The sequence below is a fragment of the Triticum urartu genome, chromosome 6 (genome assembly GCF_003073215.2).
Source record: "Triticum urartu cultivar G1812 chromosome 6, Tu2.1, whole genome shotgun sequence".
In the NCBI taxonomy this organism is placed as follows: Eukaryota; Viridiplantae; Streptophyta; class Magnoliopsida; order Poales; family Poaceae; genus Triticum; species Triticum urartu.
Window position 1 is genome coordinate 550,019,583 of NC_053027.1, and position 21,413 is coordinate 550,040,995.

General features: G+C 45.3%; 1 protein-coding gene across 1 annotated transcript; it reads right to left on the reverse strand.

Moving 5' to 3' along the window:
• Positions 1-10,253: 10,253 nt before the first annotated feature.
• LOC125515208 (probable cinnamyl alcohol dehydrogenase 5) lies at positions 10,254-16,417 on the reverse strand. Its single transcript, XM_048680647.1, has 4 exons — positions 16,179-16,417; positions 11,052-11,679; positions 10,699-10,852; positions 10,254-10,608 (listed from the first exon to the last, which is right to left on the reverse strand). The coding sequence occupies exons 1-4, from the start codon at positions 16,274-16,276 to the stop codon at positions 10,391-10,393; spliced, it is 1,098 nt and encodes a 365-aa protein (XP_048536604.1). The 5' UTR covers positions 16,277-16,417; the 3' UTR covers positions 10,254-10,390.
• Between the last annotated feature and the right edge of the window lie 4,996 nt (positions 16,418-21,413).

A 21,413-nucleotide genomic window follows, 5' to 3' on the forward strand; every position in this document is an offset into this window, starting at 1 on the left:
GTCGATGTCGATCTCGTGTCGTGCAGAGAAGAAGTGAAGGCTTTTATAGGGCAAAATTGACCGTGCGACTCCGTCGTAAAATCTACCATTCCTAGACGACTTTGGTCAATCGATCTACCGTTCCCTGTCGTGGCCATGCCGACCGTCAATCTACCATTCCGTCTTGAAACAGACAGAATCCAATTACGTACTTTAATTAGTTAGAGTAGATTGCTTAGGCGTGTCAGAGTCGAAGTAGATAGAAAGCATGCATTTTATCCATGAAATGGCATAGCTAACTAACTTTAAGACGAGAGGGAATGGTAGATTGACGACCAGGATAGTAAAGACCTAGCTGGGTAGGTGTTGCTAACGGCCGTGCCGGTGTGAGAACGAACATGTTCATTTGTTTTTGGAAATGCTATCGCGAACGCTCTCCCGGAGCGCAACCATGGCGAACGCCACGTAGATCAGCTGGAGGCGTTCGTTGTGAAGCATTTTTTTTTGGCAACCAAACTCCTTTTTCTCTCTCAAAAATGTACCCAGGGGACTCTAACCAAAGACCCCGTCATCACTTGGACAGAAGCAACTTGCGTGCACACTGGACTAGAACCATGGAGGGCATAAAATGGCATAGCTAACTAACTTTAAGGCAAGAGGGAATGGTAGATTGATGACCAAGATTGTAAGAACCTGGCTGGGATACTCCTTTCGTTTCAAAATAATTGAAGTTTTAGGTTTGTCTTAAGTCAAACTTTGTAAAGTTTCATCAAGTTTATACAAGAGTATCAACATCAACAACATCAAAATTTATCATTAGATTCATTATGAAATATATTTGATATTGTAGATCGTAGCACATTTTTCTATAGACTTGGTCAAACCTTTTCCCCCCCACAAGAAAACCTTTAATTTTTTTGACTGAGGACAATCCCATTACTTCAATTATTTTGAAACGGATGAAGTAGTTGCTGATTACCAGTTACCACAGTAACCGGCCGTGTCAGAGTCGAAGTATATAGAAAGCATGCATTTTATCCATGAAATGACATAACCTAAGTAACTTTAAGAGGAGAGGGAATGGTAGATTGACGCCCAAGTTTGTAAAGATCTGGCTGGGAAGGTGTTGCTAACGGCTGTGCTGGTGTGAAATGGACGAGACTTGCCTGCTCTCTACGCGTGCTCCCATCCGTGCTCCCGCGTACATGGCTTGATTTGATTGGAACAAAATAAGGCCCGGCCTCATCCCCTTAAAATCAGGGGTGGATGATTAGATTAGAAAGGAAAAAGGAAAAAGGACAGCCGTAGGATGAAGTGGGAGCACGGGTGGGAGCATGCGAGGGAGCAAGCAAGCCGGATCCGTATGAAATGCTCTCCCGGAGTGCAACCCCGGCGAAAGCTCTCCCAACTGTCGCACGTACGGATGCCGGCACATGGCCAACGCCACGTAGACCAGTTGGAGTTGTTCGCTGTGAAGCAATTTTTGACAAACAATCTCTTTTTTCTCTCTCTGAAAATATGTACCCAGGGGACTCTAACTAAAGACCCCCTTCACCTGTATATTTTGAAGCTGAATTCTTTTTTATTTTGATTTTTCATTAAAAATCCAGGATTCCCCCCAATATTGATAGAACAAAAAAAATCCTTTTTACATGGGAATTTTTCCAAACGTTCCATGTGCCTTTTTATTAAATATAGCATGGCACTTTTTAAGGTCTTTTTTCTAATGCCCTCATGGCAATTTTTTATTAAGGGCATGAAATTTTGATAATTAGTAGCATGTCATTTTTATGGCAATTTTCTTATGCATGTCATTTTAATTAATAGTAACATGACTTTTTATTGTCAAGAGGATAGAACTTTTATGATTAAGATCACGGCATTTTTATTATTAATAAGAAGGATTTTTTTGCAGGTGAACATGGAGTTTTTATTATTAGGAGGATGGTAGTTTATTATTAACAGGTTGGTAGTTTTATTATTGAGAGAAGGCCATTTATATTATCAAGAGGATGATAGTTTTATTATTAAGACGATGGCAATTTCATTTTTGTTGGCATGGCATTTTTTATTATCATGGTAAATTATAAATTATATAAATGACAGTTTTGTAAAGTAGCATGGCAATTTCCATATTATTCAGAACATGGCATTTATAAATTTATGTTTTTCTCGTTTTTTATAAGGAAATGTGTATTTTTTGTTCATGGCATTTTTATCTAGAGGATGGTAGTTTTAAAGTTTAGCATGGCAGGTTTTTTTCTAGACCACAAGACCTTTTTTTATCATACACATTGTAAATTTATAAATGAGAGAAATGACAGTTTTGTAAAGTAGCATGGCATATTTCATAACTCAGAGAATGGAGTTTCAAAAAATTAGGTTTTCTCTATCTTTTATAAGAAAATATATTTTTGGTTTATGACATTTTTTAAAATAAAAAGTTAACTGGGCCATTAGGGTCAATCGAGGTCGCCCTGGCCTACGCCATAACGAACGATCAGAGATCCCCTGACGAATGAATCGATTGATGGGAGCAGTTCACAGATAATCAGTCACTAGATATTTGGGTCTTTTTTTTGTGCCAGTGTAGGTGGTTGTGCTTGCCTAGCTAGTGTTCATGTAAGCAGGCTCCGGCTGGTGCTCACATGGGGTCGTACCACAACAGAATTGATTTGTGTACGATCTCCAAATGAAAATTTAATCCTAAGTTTGTCGTTCAAGTGGCCATTTGATCCTGGTGTTGATTAGTGTCGGACAAAAAGTGTAATAATTGAAATTTGGAATGAATTAAACACATATTTGGAGAATTGGTAAATCTCACGGTGAGGGTACGTAATGAGAGAATATTCAGTGATACCACACCTTAAATGCTCCCATGACACCTAAAAAAATCAATTTAAATGTATAATATAATCTGAGAAAAAAATCATGAATGTTCAAAAGGAATGTGTCTACAACCCCTAAAAATTTCAGCTTCACGCTCGAAATACCCATTAAGAAACAAAAAAGACAAATCCAGATGTGAATCGTGTCAATTTCGGTTTTGACTTTGTGTGATACAATTCATGTTAGATTTGTCATTTTTGTTTCTCAATGTGTATTTCAAATTTGGATCTGGGTTTTTAGGGGTTGTAATCACATACGCTGTGAATATTCATTTTTAGAACTTTTTTAAACGTTTAAAATTATTTTTTCAAAGTTGGTATCATAGGAGCATTTATGATGTAGTATCACGTGATAGTCTCCTGGCAGTTAATATGCCAGGAGTGTCTGAAGATTCACTTTTTGGAGTTCTCGTGTCCAACATGATTCTTATACATTTTGTGCTAGCGAAAATTATCTCATGCGAGGACAATTATATTTATATGACAGGCGATGCGCCTTGAAATCCTGCAAAACATTTTGTGTCAGACAAGTGACACTAAATTAGCTGTGTAATTGGATGTAGTGTTTTTGAGCTCGAGCTCGGGTGAACGGTAACACAAAAAGTTGAAAACAAATTCAAAAAATTGTGAGTTTTTGGCAAATGTTTTGAGTGCTCACAAAATTTCATCCTGGAATGGCATTCGTGAAAGTCATGGCAGAAAAAACCGATGCTCCAAAAGTGCTATTTTGACAGCATTTTGGAGTGCTGGTGTTTTTTGCCATGACTTTCACGAATGTCATTCCGAGATCAAACTTCAAGCATTGAAAACATTTGTCAAAATCCGCCACAAAAACTTTTCAGATTTCTCGAATTTGTTTTCTATTTTTTTGGAGTGTACCTTTCGTCATGAGCTCATTTGAGCTCGCGAGCAGAAGACGACTTTCGGTGTAATTAGCACTAAATCAACCACCACCACGTTCGAATTAAAGATGCCTTGAATTTTCCGAACCATGTACTTTTCTTGTTTTGCATGAGATCCGTGATGAACCCGGGGTAAAGGGTGAGGGTGGGTTGTCGGTCATTGTCAGCTTGCGTAGCAATAGGTTTGTTTGTTTATTCTATATAAGGGAAATAGTGGTACATATAGGCGGAAATGCTTCACCACCGGATGTGGTATTTTTTCCACTTTTAATAGTATAATAAAGTTGATGCAACCGACACCAAGCAAGTCGTCACCTACTTTATGTACCACTCACGCTGTAGTTTGATATAAGACGTGTTTTTGCAAAAATAATATAAGATGTTCTGTAGCACTTAAAACGTCTTATATTAAATTAGGAAGGCAATATCTTTTTATATCAGCACTTCATACCTGGAGTATAAATTTAATACGGAGAGGCATAAGGAGATGCTAAGTCGATATAAACAAGCGAGCCGATCAAGAACGCTTGAGAGTTTTCACAACTTTTTCTTTTTTGAAAAGAAATATAATATCATGAAGATATCAATTACACCAGTCTCTGCACCAACAAAATATCGAAAAACATTAAGAATGCACACAGTCAACAAAAAAAAGAGAAATTTAAAAATAAAGACTATTGTCCACCCGTGTTGCCGCCCCCTCCTGCCAAGGTCGTCGCTGCAAGTCCTCAACACCCGACAACAAAGAAAAACCTGTGCTGCCATTCTTCAACGGAATCAAAACTCCTCTCCACCATTACAAGTCTCCGATCGCAGCCATCATGACTTTCTTCATCACTGTCAACATCATGGAAATCTATACTTAGACATATCCCATGACAACGACAAGACTGGGAAGCTTTCGCGCCACATCCTCATGAAGCCTCTCTGACCAAAGATGAGTGCTCGCCCGACCGGATCAATTCCAATGCAGAAATCCAGTGACGCCATGCGTCAAAAGCTGAGATCTCCGAGAGGAAGACCGGAACCTGTCGGTGTACAGATCGAGGAGGCCGGCATGAAGCAGATCAAAGTTTTGAAGATTGAAGAACAACAGGGCCAAAACCACGGGGCTCCCCTGGATCGCGACGGTTGGAGATCCTATAGAGTCTGGCCAAACTAGCCGCCTCCTGCCTTTCGTTCCCAGCCCAGCCCGCGCGACATCACCACCGCCGCCACGCGAGGCCACTGCGCCGGCAACTGTCGGTCCCTTTTGCGCACCGCGCCTTCCGCATCTGGAGGAGAGCCACCAGCTATGACGAGCACCGAGTGACGGAGAAGACCCCGCCGCCGCCACCACCACGCGGGCTTTGCCGGAGGTGGCCACCGGCGGCGAGGGGAGAGGGGCAGGCGGAGGGCGTTCCTGGCGGCGGGGGTTGAGTTGCCGCCCGTGTCGCCCAACCTAGGCGACGCGGGGGCCGTGCGTGGCCAATGGATGGATCTTGGCCACCGGCATAGCTCATTAGAGTTTTCACAGCTTAATCATTTATGGAAACTTCCGTGATTGTCTGCATCATACATATGCACGAAATCAAACTCATGAGCGGGGCGATGCGCGAGGACATGGGCCCGAGCACGCACGTTTAAGAGTTTTCACAGCTTAATCACCTGATGTAAACTTTGCGCTTGTCCTCTCTGCAGTCTGCACCATCAGTATGCATGAAACCAAATGCATGAGCAGGGATAACACGTGAGGACGTGAGCCGAAGCACACACACTTAGTTTCGTAGCTTAATCACCTAATGCAAATTGCACTTGTTGTATATGCATCATCAATATGCACGAAGCCAAACTCATGAATGGGACGGCACGCAGGGACATGAGTTCGAGCACGCACACCTAAAGAGTTTTCGCAGGTAATCACCTGATGTAAACTTTGCGCTTGTCGTGTGTCTACATCATCAATATGCATGAAGCCATACTCATGAGCGGGACGATGCGCGAGGATGTGAGCCCGATCACGTACACTTCAAGAGTTTTCGCAGCTTAATCAACTGGGGAAAGTAGTGGCTGCACCCACCTTCGGTGCATCCACGAAGTGGACAGTAAATTCAAAAAAAAAGTCAACGAATTAAAAAAATTGAAACTTGATGGATGTGATTATGAGCTAATGTTTTAGGAGCTTGCAAAGTTTGGTCACCAAAAAACATCAAATGATTCCTAAAATCTAAAAAGTGCATACGCACTTTCTGGGCGAACTGAGGGGCCGCGTCGTGACCGCCCGATGCGGGCCAATCGTGCGGCCACGCACGTCAGGTGTTACCTGGTCGGGCAGCCACCCCACCCGTCATCCCACCCCGTCCAGCCGCCGATCCCACCAGGCCGCTCTCTCTCTCGTACGCTTCCCCAATTCTTCTGGATCTGAGTCCCCGTCCCCGTCGTCGTCAGCTCCTCCGAGCACGGCCCTCACCGGATCCGCATGACTGCACCGACGTGCTGGCCTCCTCCTCTGGCTCGACCCCAAGCTCCCCCACCTGCCTCCTCCCCGGCGACTGTGCGGTCCAAAACACCGTGGAGCCATGGATCCAGGCCGTGGCCATCCCCTGCTCGTCCCTCCATTCCCTCCAGCACGATGGGGATGATCCCAAGCACTCACCTCTCGCACGAGCTCCAGACATGATGTCCACGACCCCCCTCATCTAGATCGGATCGCGGTGTCGCGCCACCACATGGACGGCCGTGCACCACCGCCACCACCACCTCTCCCCTACACTCCGGCGACATGGAGAAGGTGCAGGTGCTCCCTGCGATGTCTCTCCTCTCTCTTCATAGTTGCCATGGAAGCCTGGAAAGAATTTAAGAATAGCTACGAGCTAGCCAAGGGATCAACAGAGTTCAGCACCTAACCACCTGACCAGTCTTGTGATGCATCTTTGTGCCTTTCTAGCGTAGTTGCGTGTGAAGTTGATTCGGTGCCTGTGAGTTCATGTGATCATGAGGTCTTGTCTCTGTGTTTACCAAATTTCCCCTCTGTTGTATTGACGAACAGTGCACCGGTGAACTAAATGCTTGTTTGTAAGTTGATCTATTGTTTACTATTTTTTGTTGACATCCACAGTAGTTGTAGTTGTACACATAGTAGTTCTACTTGGCACATGCATGGCCACAGAGTGGAAATCAGGTCCGCATAGTCGCATATGAATTGTCGTGGGAGGTTCTCATGCTCCGCTGCGAAGTTGCACACTTTCGTCGGCGCAGTCGCACATGCATGGCAACAGAGTTGCACAATCTAGTCTGCATAGTCGCACATGAATTATCATGGGAGGTTCCCACGCCCGGCCGCGGAGTTGCACACTCTCGCCGGCATAGTCGCACACACATGGACACAAAGTTGCACAATCTCGCCCGCATAGTCGCACATGAATTATCGCGGGAGGTGCTCACGCATGGCCGCGAAGTTGCACACTTTTTGTCGGCACAGTCACACATGCATGGCCATAGAGTTGCACGATCTCGTCTGCATAGTCGCACATGAATTGTCGTGGGAGGTGCTCACGCTCGGCCGCGGAGTTGCACACTCTCGTCGGTATAGTCGCGCATGCACGGTTAGAGAGTTGCACAATCTCGTGTGCATAGTCGCACATAAATTGTCGTGGGAGATGCTCACGCATGGCCACGGGGTTGCATACTCTCGTCGGCACAGTCGCACATGCATGGCCACAGAGTTGCACGATCTCGTCCGCATAGTCACACATGAATTATCGTGGGAGGTGCTCACGCCCGGCCGCGGAGTTGCACACTCTCGTCGGTATAATCGCACATGCATGGCCATAGGCTTGTACAATCTCGTGCGCATAGTCGCACATAAATTGTCGTGGGAGGTGCTCACGCATGGCTGCAGGGTTGCACACTCTCGTCGGCACAGTCGCACATGCATGGACACAGAGTTGCACAATCTCGTCCGGATAGTCGCACATGAATTACTGGGGGAGGTGCTCACGCCCGGCCGCGGAGTTGCACACTCTCATCGGCACAGTCGCACATGCATGGCCATAGAGTTGCACAATCTCGTTCGAATAGTCGCACATAAATTGTCGCGGGAGGTGCTCACACATGGTCGTGGAGTTGCATGCTCTCGTCGGCGCAGTCGCACATGTATGGACGCAGAGTTGCATAATCTCGTCCGCATAGTCACACATGAATTGTCGTGGGAGGTGCTCATGCATGGCCACAGAATTGCACACTCTCGTCGGCACAGTCACACATACATGGCCATGGAGTTGCACAACCTCGTCTGCATAGTCGCACATGAGTTTTTGTGGAAGGTGCTCATGCCCGGCCACGGAGTTGCACACTCTCGTCAGCATAGTCGCATATGCATGGCACACAGTTGCACAATCTCGTCTGTATAGTCGCACATGAATTACTGTGGAAGATGCCCACGTCCGACCACGGAGTTGCACACTCTTGTGTGCATAGTCACACATGAGTGGCCATGGAGTTGGGACATTCTTATAGGATAGTCCCTCAAACGCGGTTGTGGGGGCTACACACGCGCGACGACTACCATGCAGTTGGCCAGGGCGCCGGGGCAACAGATGAAATTGCACATTTCACTATTAGAGAGTAGTATGAGGTGGTGCCACTAGTGAAAACTGCATGGCCTGGGCAATAAACGAAGTTGCACATCTCACTAGAAGGAGGTAGTTTTGGGGTGGAGGTACCATAGAGGAAAACTGCACGTTTACGGTGTACGAGAAAAGTTGTGCACCCCTGTCAGGTAGTTGCACATCAACGACTAGTCAGTTGCACAAAACGGGGACAAAAATGCATAAATTTTTTTCGTCGAAACATACCCATGCAGGATCTAGTTTCAAAGATCTCGTCGCAAAGAATCCAATAGTGAAGACGGATCTGAATTCGGACGCGCGGTTTGAAAAATATGACCTTTTAAAAATTCAGAAAGTTTAAATAAAAAAGCGTACACAATACTAGATGCAGATGCATGCACTGAAGAACCAGCAAACCCGCCCCTCTGGTGAGAAATAATGCCACGGGATGATTAAATAACAACGCGCTATTAATTTCCAAATCGAGACAAAAGGGACATAAAGTTTCAAAAAACGTGGGCCGCCCAGGAGCGCTAGCGGGCGCACAGCCGCCCGCTAGACGCGTCCCAAATGATTTCCATAAAAAACAAAATACAAATAATGTTGTGCACCCATGTTACTGTTCACATATTTTCACACGTTACTGTTCACAGATTTCCTTGGATGTTATTTCTCCATCAAATTTTGCAAGCACCTAAAACATTTGCTCATAATCACACTCACATAGTTTCAGAATTTTTTTGAAATGTTTTGCTAAGGTTTTGATCGTGGGTGCACCAGGGGTGCAATGTGCGTGGTTGTAGACAGCCACACTCTAATCAACTGATGTACATGTATGTCTTCTCTGCGTCATCAATATGAACGAAGCCGAACTTATGAGTAGCTAGGACGACGCGAGGACGCAAGACTGAGCACGCACACTTGAGAATTTTCGCAGCTTAATGTAAACTTTACAATTGTAACATGCATGAACTAAGCCAAACTCATGAGCGGGACAAGCGCGAGGTCGTGAGCCATTTGAGCTGTGTTGGTGGGACGAGTGGTCGTGCAGTGTGGATGTGACACCCCAACCTACTACCACCATGGCAGCTCACTTACTATAGCTCTAAGTAACCCTCATCCGCCCGCCCGGCCCATGAATGCTGGCTAAATTTCATACTAATACAATCCAGGCATGAGCTGATCTATGTATTAAGACGCGGGGTTATTTGGTTGCTTATTTCTCGTTAGCGTCATTTGACTCTTTAATTTCCAACAATATCAATTGGTAAGAAGCACATGGAAGCAGAAGCAGCAGCATATGAGGAGAAGCCACTGGTTCACTGTCTGCCTCCTCAGGTGATATCTCATTGCTTTAGCATGCATGATTTCTCTAGCTAGTAATTTCCAATTAGAAGTTTACAACCATTTTGAATTTTCAACAATGCACCGAATATTCCCGTCAAGCAAGCGCCACCTCAACTGTCAATAGAATAGATTCTCAGATGGAGAGATGAACTTTGCTAGTACAAGGGGCGTAATCAAAATGAACGGTGTCCAAGTTGATGGTGTTTACTTTCTACACTTTCTACATAGCTAGCTAAGGACCATAAATAGTGTATCTTCCAATTTATTTATTTTGAAATAACAGAACCACTTAGGTTAGTACATTAGGGGAAGCCAGGTTCGAAAACTGATGGTGTATAGCACATATGGCTCATTCTTGGGATATCATGCAACACCTGCCAAAGAGCTCAAGAAGAATTCATGTAATGTCTTTCTTTTTTTTAAGAAAAAAGGCCACAACCTGACTTAAATTAATAAAGCCACCAGGCAATCAAGTAGCACAGATCGAGATGTAGCAAGACAAACACGACAACACCAAAGAGGTTTTAACACAGCCACAACCGGCATCATGGCACGCAGGATGTCTTCCTTCACATATTAATAAATTTATATAAATACAATACAAGTAGCGCCTATACCTGCGGGCGTACGCTTTCATACATAAAAATATAAATTTAGATTAATTGACAAAAACAGAGACCCTGAGTCACTCGGCGGCGGCGGCGGCTTTGTCAAGGGTGTTACCGATGTCGATGACGAATCGATACCTCACGTCCGCCTTGGCAAGGCGCTCCATGGCCGTGTTCACGTACTCGACGTCAATCACCTCAATGTCCGCCGTCACGTCATGCTTGGCGGCGAGGTCGAGCATCTCCTGGGTGTCCCTCATGCCGCCGATGCAGCTCCCGGCCAGGGTCTTGTTCGCTGTACATTAAATCAGCCACACATACGTCAGTATGTGTACCAGTCAGTTACGCATATATATAGCTAGGTTTGTGAGGTTGAAGGACTTACTAGCAACCAGAGCAAAGGGGGGGATCTCCATAGGCTTCTCTGGGAGGCCAACCATGATCATCTTGCCGTTGGGTTTCAGTAGCCCCAAGAGAGGGGCCATGGGGATGTTTGCAGACACCGTGTTTATGATGCCATCCATGGTACTCATCGCAGCCTACAAAGACGACACATTTAAATTAACCTTGCCAGCACGCTAAACGCATAATTTAAGAGGCGACGCTATTTGTATAGCACGCAATTTTTTTCTTTGGTAGGCACATATGAACTCCTGTGTTGTTCTCCACCGGAGAGAGAAAGAACAATCTGTTAATGGTCATGCTTGGTTAAATTATGATTGCAACAATTCCGCATACCTTCATCTCCTCGGCATCCTTGCTGACAACGAACGCGTCGGCGCCTAGCCGTTCAAGGGCCTCCTGCTTCTTCCCCGGCGACGAGCTGATCACCGTCACCTTCATCCCGAAGGCCTTGCCGAACTTGACCGCGACATGGCCCAGCCCGCCCAAACCCAGCACGCCGAGGTGCATCCCGGGAACATTCAGACCGTGGTACTTCATGGGGCTGTACACGGTGATGCCGGCGCACAGCAGCGGCGCGCCCTTGTCCAGCGGTATGGTGTCTGGGAACCGGACCACGAACCGCTCGTGCACCACCACCATGCCGGAGTAGCCGCCATAGGTGATGGTGCCGTCGACATCGACCGTGTTGTAGGTGGGGATTATGCCCGGGCAGTGGTTCTCGAAGCCCTTGTTGCAGCTCTCGCAGGACTGGCATGAGTTCACCATGCACCCGACGCCCACACGGTCTCCGGTCTTGAACTTGGTCACATTCTTGCCGACCTCGGTGACCTCGCCGGCGATCTCGTGCCCAGGGATCATGGGGTACTTGGCATTCTTCCATTCGTTCTTGATGCTGTGTAGGTCAGAGTGGCAGATCCCGCAGTACAAAATCTTGATCACCACATCGTCGTCTCCAGTGCTCCTGAAGCAAGAATCATAAGAAACATGAACATCATAAAAAGAAATGCTATTACGTAGTACTACCTCTGTTCCAAAATATTTGAAGTTCTAGGTTGTCTGGCCAAGTTATAGGAAAAAATTCCAATAACCACAAAGTCAAATGCATGTAGTATGAAACTATATTTTATGCTGAACTAAATAAATCAAATTGGTTATGAAAATCTCTGTATATTTTTCTAGAGATTTGCCAAACTTAAAGAAGTTCAATTTAGACTGAACGTAGAAGTAAATGCTAGTGTGTAAACTAGGCTAATAAATCTCACTAGTAAATCATGGTTTTGTCTATCAACTCAATTCATTGCTCGGTGATGCAACTAGTCTCAGTTTTTTTATGTTTTATCAAAGAGGCTGATGTCTGGCTCTAGATAACTGAATCCATCAAGAACAAGGTTGGCAAAAAACACTCACCCTCACCCACATGATCAACAAGGTTCAAAAGCCAAACAATCAGTCATACATGCAAACGATCAATTTTTGTTTTGCTGATTTTTTTTGTCTAATCATACTACTGAATTTCATCATTCATACAAATGATTTTACTCGTTTGAGAAAATCACATAATTCTAGGAAAAATAGTGATTTTAGAAAATCATTTGTTCGGACTTGCCTATTAATTATTAATCTTTGCAAAAATAGAGAAATTAGAAAATAATTTGCAAAGCAAATGGTAGGACTGCACATCCTTACCATCCACCAACCACCTTATACAGCTCATAGCACACTAGCATGGCTACGATAACAACATAAAACTAGTAGCACCAACTACAAATTACATGAGTCTTTTATTCGCTATTGCAAACTATACTTCGTAATGGCACGTACGGTTTGCCCACATGTTGGTTGCATTACCTTATATGGATATATGTAAGTAATAAATATCAAATGATTTTCTATTACAAACTTGTCGCGGTATATTTGCATGATTGCATCAAATGAGCCTAAATAGCTAGGTATTCGCTATTTGCAAAAGATGTGATGATGATTAAATTGCATAGCTCATTCTCTAGCAAAAGTTCTACAAAAAACTAAATCCTCTTGTGATCAAGAAGTTTCAATCCAAATAAGCTAATAAAAAAATCAAAATCAAAATCGCCACGACCTCTTTGCCGGCCAGCCCGAGCATATCAAGTCCTACTAAAGTGCTAATCAATGAAGTCAAAAAATCAAAAGTTCTACAAAAAACTAAATCCTCTTGTGATCAAGAAGTTTCAATCCAAATAAGCTAATAAAAAAATCAAAATCAAAATCGCCACGACCTCTTTGCCGGCCAGCCCGAGCATATCAAGTCCTACTAAAGTGCTAATCAATGAAGTCACCTAAACAGGTGTGCCGTTGAGGTTTGCCCACATGAGCCACCTGATTCATACCACACATAGGAAGAGCAAAAGCCACAAGCACAGAAGCAGAGGAATTGTACTACAAGCTAAGGCTGGTCATAGTGGGGAGTAACTTAGACTAGTGTCTTGCATCTGACACTAGTCTAAGTTACTACCTTCATAATGCAAAGTAACATACTAGTAGTATCATAGATGGTTTTATTAATTAGCTCATAGACTCATTTTGTCTTGGAAAGCGTTATGTTATAATAACATATTATGTTACCACCTCTCATTAATTACTTGCCAAATAAGCAGAATTTTCTTGAAGTGCGCTATGTTACTAGCTAAGTTACTCCCACTATGACTAGCCTAATAGTGACAACTGACAAGTAACTGAGAGTGACACATCACATGTATGTATGTGCCTTTTACAACTAACAGTGGCGTGGCCTAAAAATTCCAAAACATAAAAAGGCTGGTGTCTACGTTACGCTTGTACTGAACACATGATAATTCATACAATTTGTTACGGTTGTACCAGACACACGCTAATTCATAGTACAGTTTGTTACGGTTGTACTCTGGACAGATGATAATTCGTACTATTTGGAAATTAAGGCCGGATTTTAAATAAAAATTAACACAGAAAGCGACCTAATAACCACCCTGATAAATCCAAGGAAACAAAATCTCATGCCAATAATCCTAGATGCACGGAGCAACACGGGCATCTCAACGCTAATTAATCTCCACCCACCCTGATTTTTATGTGGTGGGTCCCGCCTCACTCCTAATCTCCAATCAAAACTGCCACCTAATTACAGTTCATTGATTTCGTAACAAGTCCGTGTGTGTAGCATTACTGTTCCCATGTCACAGAGACTATCCTGCGAATCTGCATGGGAACAAAGGAGAATATATATACGGGATAAAGCAGCTGTGCAAGCTTAAGGCCCATGTTAGCCGCACAAATTCTCTAAAATCATCGTCAGCTATGCGACAATTTAATAACGAGAATAAATTAAATTATTACACGGAGGAACCATGCATGGTGCATGCAACCAGAGGGCCGGGGCATGAGGGAAAAGCTAGCGAACACCAATGGGGTCGGACGGCGCCGCCGTGTCCGTCGGCGAGCCCGGCCATGCATAGACGTGTCTCGGGCGAACATAGCGACAGCAAAGATGTTGTCTCGAGATGCGGAGGCGTGCTAGCGGCACCGGCGGACCCCTAAGCACGAGAGAGCAACTGTGAACCGTTTTCGGGGTTGATAGGCTGTTAAGCAGAAAAGAGGCAGATGTCTGGCTTTAAATAACTGATTCCCTCACGAAGAAGGTTCACATCACCATTCACATACACTCACACGACAAGGGCCAATGCTCAAAACCGAAGAATCGGCCATGCATGTTAAAACTGCTGAATTTTATCATTCAGACAAATGATTTTACTCATTCAAGCAAATCACATACTTCAACCAATTATTACTCTTTTGAAAAATAAGGATTTTAGAGTTCTAGGACTGCAAATCTTAAAACCATCTATCAACCACCTTTTTCATCTGCAAAATGAGTGTAACTCAGATGGTTAGATTCCTTGTAATGGAACTAGCCCATCAGGGTTCAAACTCTAAATTTATCACCGATCCTCGTATTTTTCTGAATTTATTTCAAGCTTTCCGGCGATATTCGTTTAGTGGAAGAAGACACCTCCATCACTATGAGGCGCCTTGATGACTTCGTTAATCTCAAGATATTGTGTCGGCTTAATATCTTGAAGGTGCTCGCATGGCTACGGTAACAACATATGAACATAAAACCACTAGCGCCATCGACGAATTGCACAAGTCTTTCTTTTCCAACTGCAAACTACTGCTACGTAATGGGCACGGTTTGACCACATGTTTGTGGTATTACTTTATATGGATATATGTAAGTGATAAAAAAAATAACAAATATTTTCTATGACAAACTTGTGGCGATACCTCTGCATGATTGGATCAAATGAGCCTAATGGCTAGGTATTCATTATTTGCGAAAAGATGTGATGATTGTCAAACTGTATAACTCATTTTCTAGCAAAAGTTCTAGGAAAAACTAAATCCTGTTGCGATCGAGAAGTTTCAATCCAAATAAGCTAATAACAAAAAATCAAAATCAAAATCGCCACAACCTCTTTGCCGGCCAGTCCGAGCATGTCAAGTCCTACTATTAATCAATCAATGAAGTCACTGAAACAGATGTGCCGTTGAGGTTTGCCCGCATGACCACACATAGGAAGAGCAAAAGCCACACATAAAGAGGCAGACGAATATTACACAAGCTTAACAGTGACAAGTAACTGAGAGTGAGACATCATATGTACTATGTGGCGTCGCGTAAAGATCCCAAAACGGGAAAAGGCTGAGGTCGACGTTACGGTTGTACTGGACACATGATAATCCATACTATTTGTTACAGTTCTATTGGACACATGATATTATATTCATACTATTTGCAAATTAAGGCTCTTTTTCATATAAAAAATAACACAGAAAGCAACCCAATAACCACCGTGTATAAATCCAGGGAAACAAATTCACATGGCACATAGACTATTCTGCGAATCTGCAACGGAACAAAGGAGTATATATATACGGGACAAAGCAGCCGTGCAAGCTTAAGGCCACTGTTAGCCGCACAAATTCTCTAAAATCATACTTCTTCTGTTCACAAATGTAAGATATTTTGAATATTTCAATATAGACTACATATGAAATGAAATAAATGAACAAACACACTGAAATATATCTATATACATGTGATTTAGAACGGAGGATTGTTCAGGACGAGAAAGTCCAGATCTGGTGGACCGCTAATCATCAGCTACGCGACAATTGAACAAGAATAAATTAAATTATTCCACGGAGGAACCATGCATGGTGCATGCAACCGAGGGCCGGGGCATATGACGGAAAAACTAGCGAACAGCAAACCGGATCGGACGGCGCCGCCGTGCCCGTCGGCGTGCCCGGCCACGCATAGGGGCGTCTCGGGCGAACGTAGCGACGGCAAAGACGCTGTGCGGAGGCGTGCTAGCGGCACCGGTCGGGCCACCGGCGGACCCCTGAGTACGAGAGAGCGTCTGGCTTGCGTTGCGTACGTACCTCCGGGTGATGGCGAGCGGTGTGAGATGGCCGGAGGCGTCGCGCGCCGCCAGACCCACCGCCTTCCTCGTGTGCTGCTCCGCCGCCGTGGGTGCCATCCTGACTGACGCGCTCGAGGTCCGGCCGGCCGGAGAATTAGTTCTTGAGTAACTTCAGTGGGTGGTACTGGTGGTGGTGCGTCTCTGTTGTGTTGTCGTGGCTGCAAAGGAGGTTCCATGGTTGCCTTTTATGCTACAAGGCCCGCACATCTCGGATGTGCCAAGTGCGTCATCGCTGAGAGTAGTCGGCCGAGGGAGAGAGAGGGTATGGATGGTTCTCGTGAGCGCGGCGTGGGTGCGAACAGTGTCACTGTCCCGTCGCTGTGCATGCCGAGAGGAAACGAAAGGCTTCCTCTCGGGCCACACACTCGTGCTCCACGGGGTCTCGACTTGTACGACGATGCCATTGCCAGACTTTTCTTCCCCTCTCCATCTCCACCTCGAGGGGGTGAGAACAAAACAAGACCGCGACGTTTTCGTTTTTCCTTTGCTTTTCAGAAACATATCAGTCAGTATGGACGTAAACGATCACGTATAACACTGACGTCACACCTACTTGAACGTGTGCTCATATGCTCTACATGTACGGGTACTTTCGATAGACCAAACAGACATGTCTTCAGACTGATGAGGTCTTGCAAAGTCTAGAACATGAGACAAAGATGTGCAATTTCCATCACAAGAAATCTAAGCAACCGACTTAAGCTCAATTCATTGTTATCGTGTCCTTTTAACTACCAGAGCGAAAATATCCTCGAATCAAAATAAGACTGTTGTGATTCCTAAAACATAATACTGTATATCAATCCCAAACAGAAATAAGGATTGTACCAAAGTACATTCTTCACATGTTTTGTGTTCGGGCTAGGCTCAGACTTGGGATTTTAAGATCAGGCTGTCAAGCCTGACTCAAAACTCAACTCGGCCCAACGTATGATCAGGTTTAACGGGCCACCCCTATGGAAACCTTCCGAACTCTCCCGCACTAACTAAATAATGGAAGTCACTAGTTAATGGCGCTTCTTCGAAAGCCTCACAACGATCAGCTTCACTTGGCGCGCTCTCAGCTATTCGCCATGTGTCGTGCTCTGGGCGCTCCTTCGGATTTTGTTTTTTTATTTTTCCGCACGCGATTTCGGTTATTTAAATGGTTTTTTCGACGTTTTAGTTTTCCACTGGTCTTCCTTAGCTTTTCGAGCAAAACATTTTTTTGGGAAATTGTTTTTTTGCGTGAAAAAATGCGTTTTTTCCTTTCGCGAGAGTCACGGTTTTCCTTCCGCGAAAGGCACGGTTTTGCTTTCGCGGGAGTCACGGCCGTGCCTCTCGGAAACGAAAAAACGCGTTTTCTATTTTTTTCCTTTCGCGAGAGTCGCGGTTTTGCTTCCCGTGAGAGGCACGGTTGTGCTTTCCCGAGAGTCACGGTCGTGCCTCTCAGAAATGAAAAAAATGCGTTTTTTGTTTTTGTCCTTTCGCAAGAGTCACGGTTTTGCTTCCGCGAGAGGCACGGGTGTGCTTTCGCGAGAGTCACGGCCGTGCCTCTCGGAAACGAAAAAACGCGTTTTCTGTTTTTTCCTTTCGCGAGAGTCACGGTTTTGCTTCTGCGAGAGGCACGGGTGTGCTTTTGTGAGAGTCACGGCCGTGCCTCCTCGAAAACAAAAAAATGAGTTTTCTCTTCTTCTTTTTTCCTTTCTTGAGAGTCACGGTTTTGCTTTCGCGAAAGGCACGGTTGTATTTCATGAGAGGCACGGGCATGCCTATTTTGGAAAGGGAGAAAACCCGTCCTCCTGGTTTGGTTTTTTAGTCCGGTTTTTCGGCCGGTTTTTTTCGTGAAAAAAAGTTCGTCAAAACCTATCAACATGGGATCTAGTTTTGAAGATCTTGACGCGATGAATACAATGGTGAAAGCGGTTTGAGATTTGGACGCACGGTTTGAGAGATGAAACGTTTTGAATAAAGGGATCTACGAAAAAAGGAAAAACTCTCGGGATGCGACAAGTGGCACGCTGCATGTGCGCCATTTGTCGCAACCTGACGAATTGAAGTGATCTTTGCAACGAGTACTCCTCAACTAGTGATTTCACTAAATAATATTAATCCCCTAAATTTTGTTGTGGTCTTCCTTCTGCTCCGATCGCATGCTGCCACTTTATCATGTAGGTTTAATTCTTTTGCTAAAAAATGCAGGTTTAGTTCTGAAAGAAAACGTCTATAAATGTAGCAAAACTCTAGTGTATGATAAGACTATCTGAAGGGGAGGAACGTTTTGGCTATGGGGTCCAGATGATCTCCCTAGCCTAGACATCCATTTGTTCCTCTCTATCCGTTCTAAAAGCAATTTTCGCTCATATAGAGTTGTCTGGAAAAGGGTTGTAGCACCCTGGGCGTATAGATCTGTATGGTAAACTGGCATTTCAGAGGATGGAAACTTTGCGCTAAGGGGAGGAACGTTTTGGCTATGGGTTTGTCGTGGTATTTTTCTGACGGAATTCATGATGCGGTCGCGGAGGTGCGAGTGATGCGGATGGTGTACGCAAGGAGAGACTTACCTAGGTTCAGGCCCTAGGGTTGAGGTACTATTGTGATTTATGCTTAATTGGATTGATTGCTCTAGCTTCGTGTGATAACTAGCTAGCGCTTGTGTTGTGTACGAGGCGTATACCGAGAGGTATTATGGTTTAGGACTTTAGGTTATGAGGAGATTATCAAGTACGTACTGGTCAGGTGTCCCTGCCCGTCCTTATATACAAGGTCAATGGTAGGGTGACATCATGCAAGTCGGTTGGGAGTTGTCCTAGCTAAGGAAACTATTCTACTCTTGTAGTAGAAGATTTCTTGTCTTGTGCGTCAATGCGATGATGCGCCCTGTATTGTACGTGGACTATGAGTCATGGGCGTGTGCCACCCCGTGGCTACCGATCCTCCATGATCCTGCGTGACTATACCCTGGGGGCATGGTATCGTCGGTAGCCCCTGAGTCCTTCATGATTTGGCTGTTGGCTTCACACTTCTTTCCTGGTTGGTTCTACTATTAACCATGCTCTTAGTCATCGCCACCACCCCAACTAATTGTCGTGGCGTGGTGTTATTGGACGTATACGGGAGGACCAATAGTGTCGCCGCGATGATAATCCAAAGGGAGGTCCCATATGAAGCATGGGCGTGACGTGGTGCTACAACCGGCTAGCGGTGGTTGCCGCCGTGGACCTTGCAGTAGGGATGTGGACAGGATCGCCGATCTGGGAAAGCGGATTAGGAGGGTCCCCCCCCCCCACACACACACACATCGGGCTCATTCCTTTCTAGGAATCAACCCAATGATTTGTCTTGGAGGGAAAGAGATATTTCATTTCGTCAAATAGGGTTTACACAGGGTTTTCCCAAGAGCTGGCAAAAGCTGGCGATACAAAAGGACTATCAACTCTATAATTTTTGCCAACTCCATATTAATTGACATAGTTATGGTGCACGACGCATAGCAGGGATAGCCGGTGAGGTCTCGGTTGGATTTGTGCATCATCCGTGTGTGTCCCCGTAGGGGGTGGTTGTAAGGCAAAGAAAAATTGTTTCTAGTATATAGAAATCGAAGAGGGAGCTCTCCTTTTCAAAACCAAAAAAAAGATATGGTGCACGACACAAAGAAGTCATTATCTCATTTTCTTATGTTATCATGTTGCAGGTTCTTCTCTTGCAGTGAAGTCATCCTCTTTCTTGCATTCTGATATTATATCTGTAATTCAAATACTCCCTCTCATCCAAATTAATCGACGCTGCTTTAGTACAACTTAAAGCTGCGTAAATTAATATAAAATTGTACTAAAACAACGTCAATTAATATGGATCGGAGGGAGTATGTGAATTGGGTAGGAAGTGCTGGATGAAATTAGTAGGGACATTTTTTCAATACATTGAGTTCTGAATTCACGATCTGTGCACAGAAAATGCTTGGTGAACTGCCAGTGAGAACTTCAGAGGAAACTGTTGGGTTTGTAGGCTTTCATCATTTGACACAGCATGCATGTTAAGGTGCGTCTCTCTTGTATTGTCGCGCCGATAGGACATAGGAGGAGGTTCGTTGGCCGCCTTTTATACAGCTGGAAGTGCCAAGTGCGTCATCGCTGAGCCGGTCGGGGGAGAGGTATGGATGGATGTGGTGAGCGCGACGTGGGTGTGAATAGTGCCGCTGTCCCGTGGGTGTGCATGCCGAGAGGAAACAAAATACTTCCTCTCTGCCTCCACACTTGTGCTTCACGGGGTCTCCACATGTGCTACCATGCCATTGCGAGACTTTTCTTCCCCTCTCCATCCCGAGGGGTGACAACAAAACAAGAGTGCGATGTTTTCGTTTTTGTTTTTCCATTTTCCTTTTGAACCCCTCACAATTGTCAGCTTGGGAGGACCTAGGCGAACAATCCGTTCTACTCGAGAAGAGCCAGAAAAGAGATCCTCCCTGTCTCAACCGTTCATTTGGTTGGAGATTCGCATGCATGCATACTTGTCTTCTTTGTCTGCATGGCATAGCCAGTAATTAATTTTGGAGGGCCCCATGTTGGGTAACGTAGCATAAATTCAAAATTTTCCTACGTGTCACCAAGATCTATCTATGGAGTCATCTAGCAACGAGGGAGGAGTGGATCTACATACCCTTGTAGATCGCGCGCGGAAGCGTTCAAGAGAACGGGGTTGATGGAGTCGTACTCGTCGTGATCCAAATCACCGATGATCCTAGCGCCGAACGGACGGCACCTCCGTGTTCAACACACGTACGGAGCAGCGATGTCTCCTCCTTCTTGATCCAGCAAGGGGGGAGGAGAGGTTGATGGAGATCCAACAGCACGACGGCGTGGTGGTGGAAGTAGCGGGATTCCAATAGGGCTTCGCCAAGCGCTGCGGGAGGAGGGAGATGTGTCATGGGAGGGAGAGGGAGGCGCCAGGGCTTAGGTATGGTTGCCCTCCCTTCCCCCCACTATATATAGGGCCAAGGGAGAGGGGGAGGGCGCAGCCTTGCCCCTTCCTCCAAGGAAGGGTGCGGCCAAGGGGGGGGGGGAGGAGTCCATCCTCCCCAAGGCACCTCGGAGGTGCCTTCCCCCTTTAGGACTCTCCCCTCCTCTTGTCCCTTTGGCGCATGGGACTCTAGGGGCTGGTGCCCTTGGCCCATGTAGGCCAAGGCGCACCCCCTACAGCCCATGTGGCCCCCGGG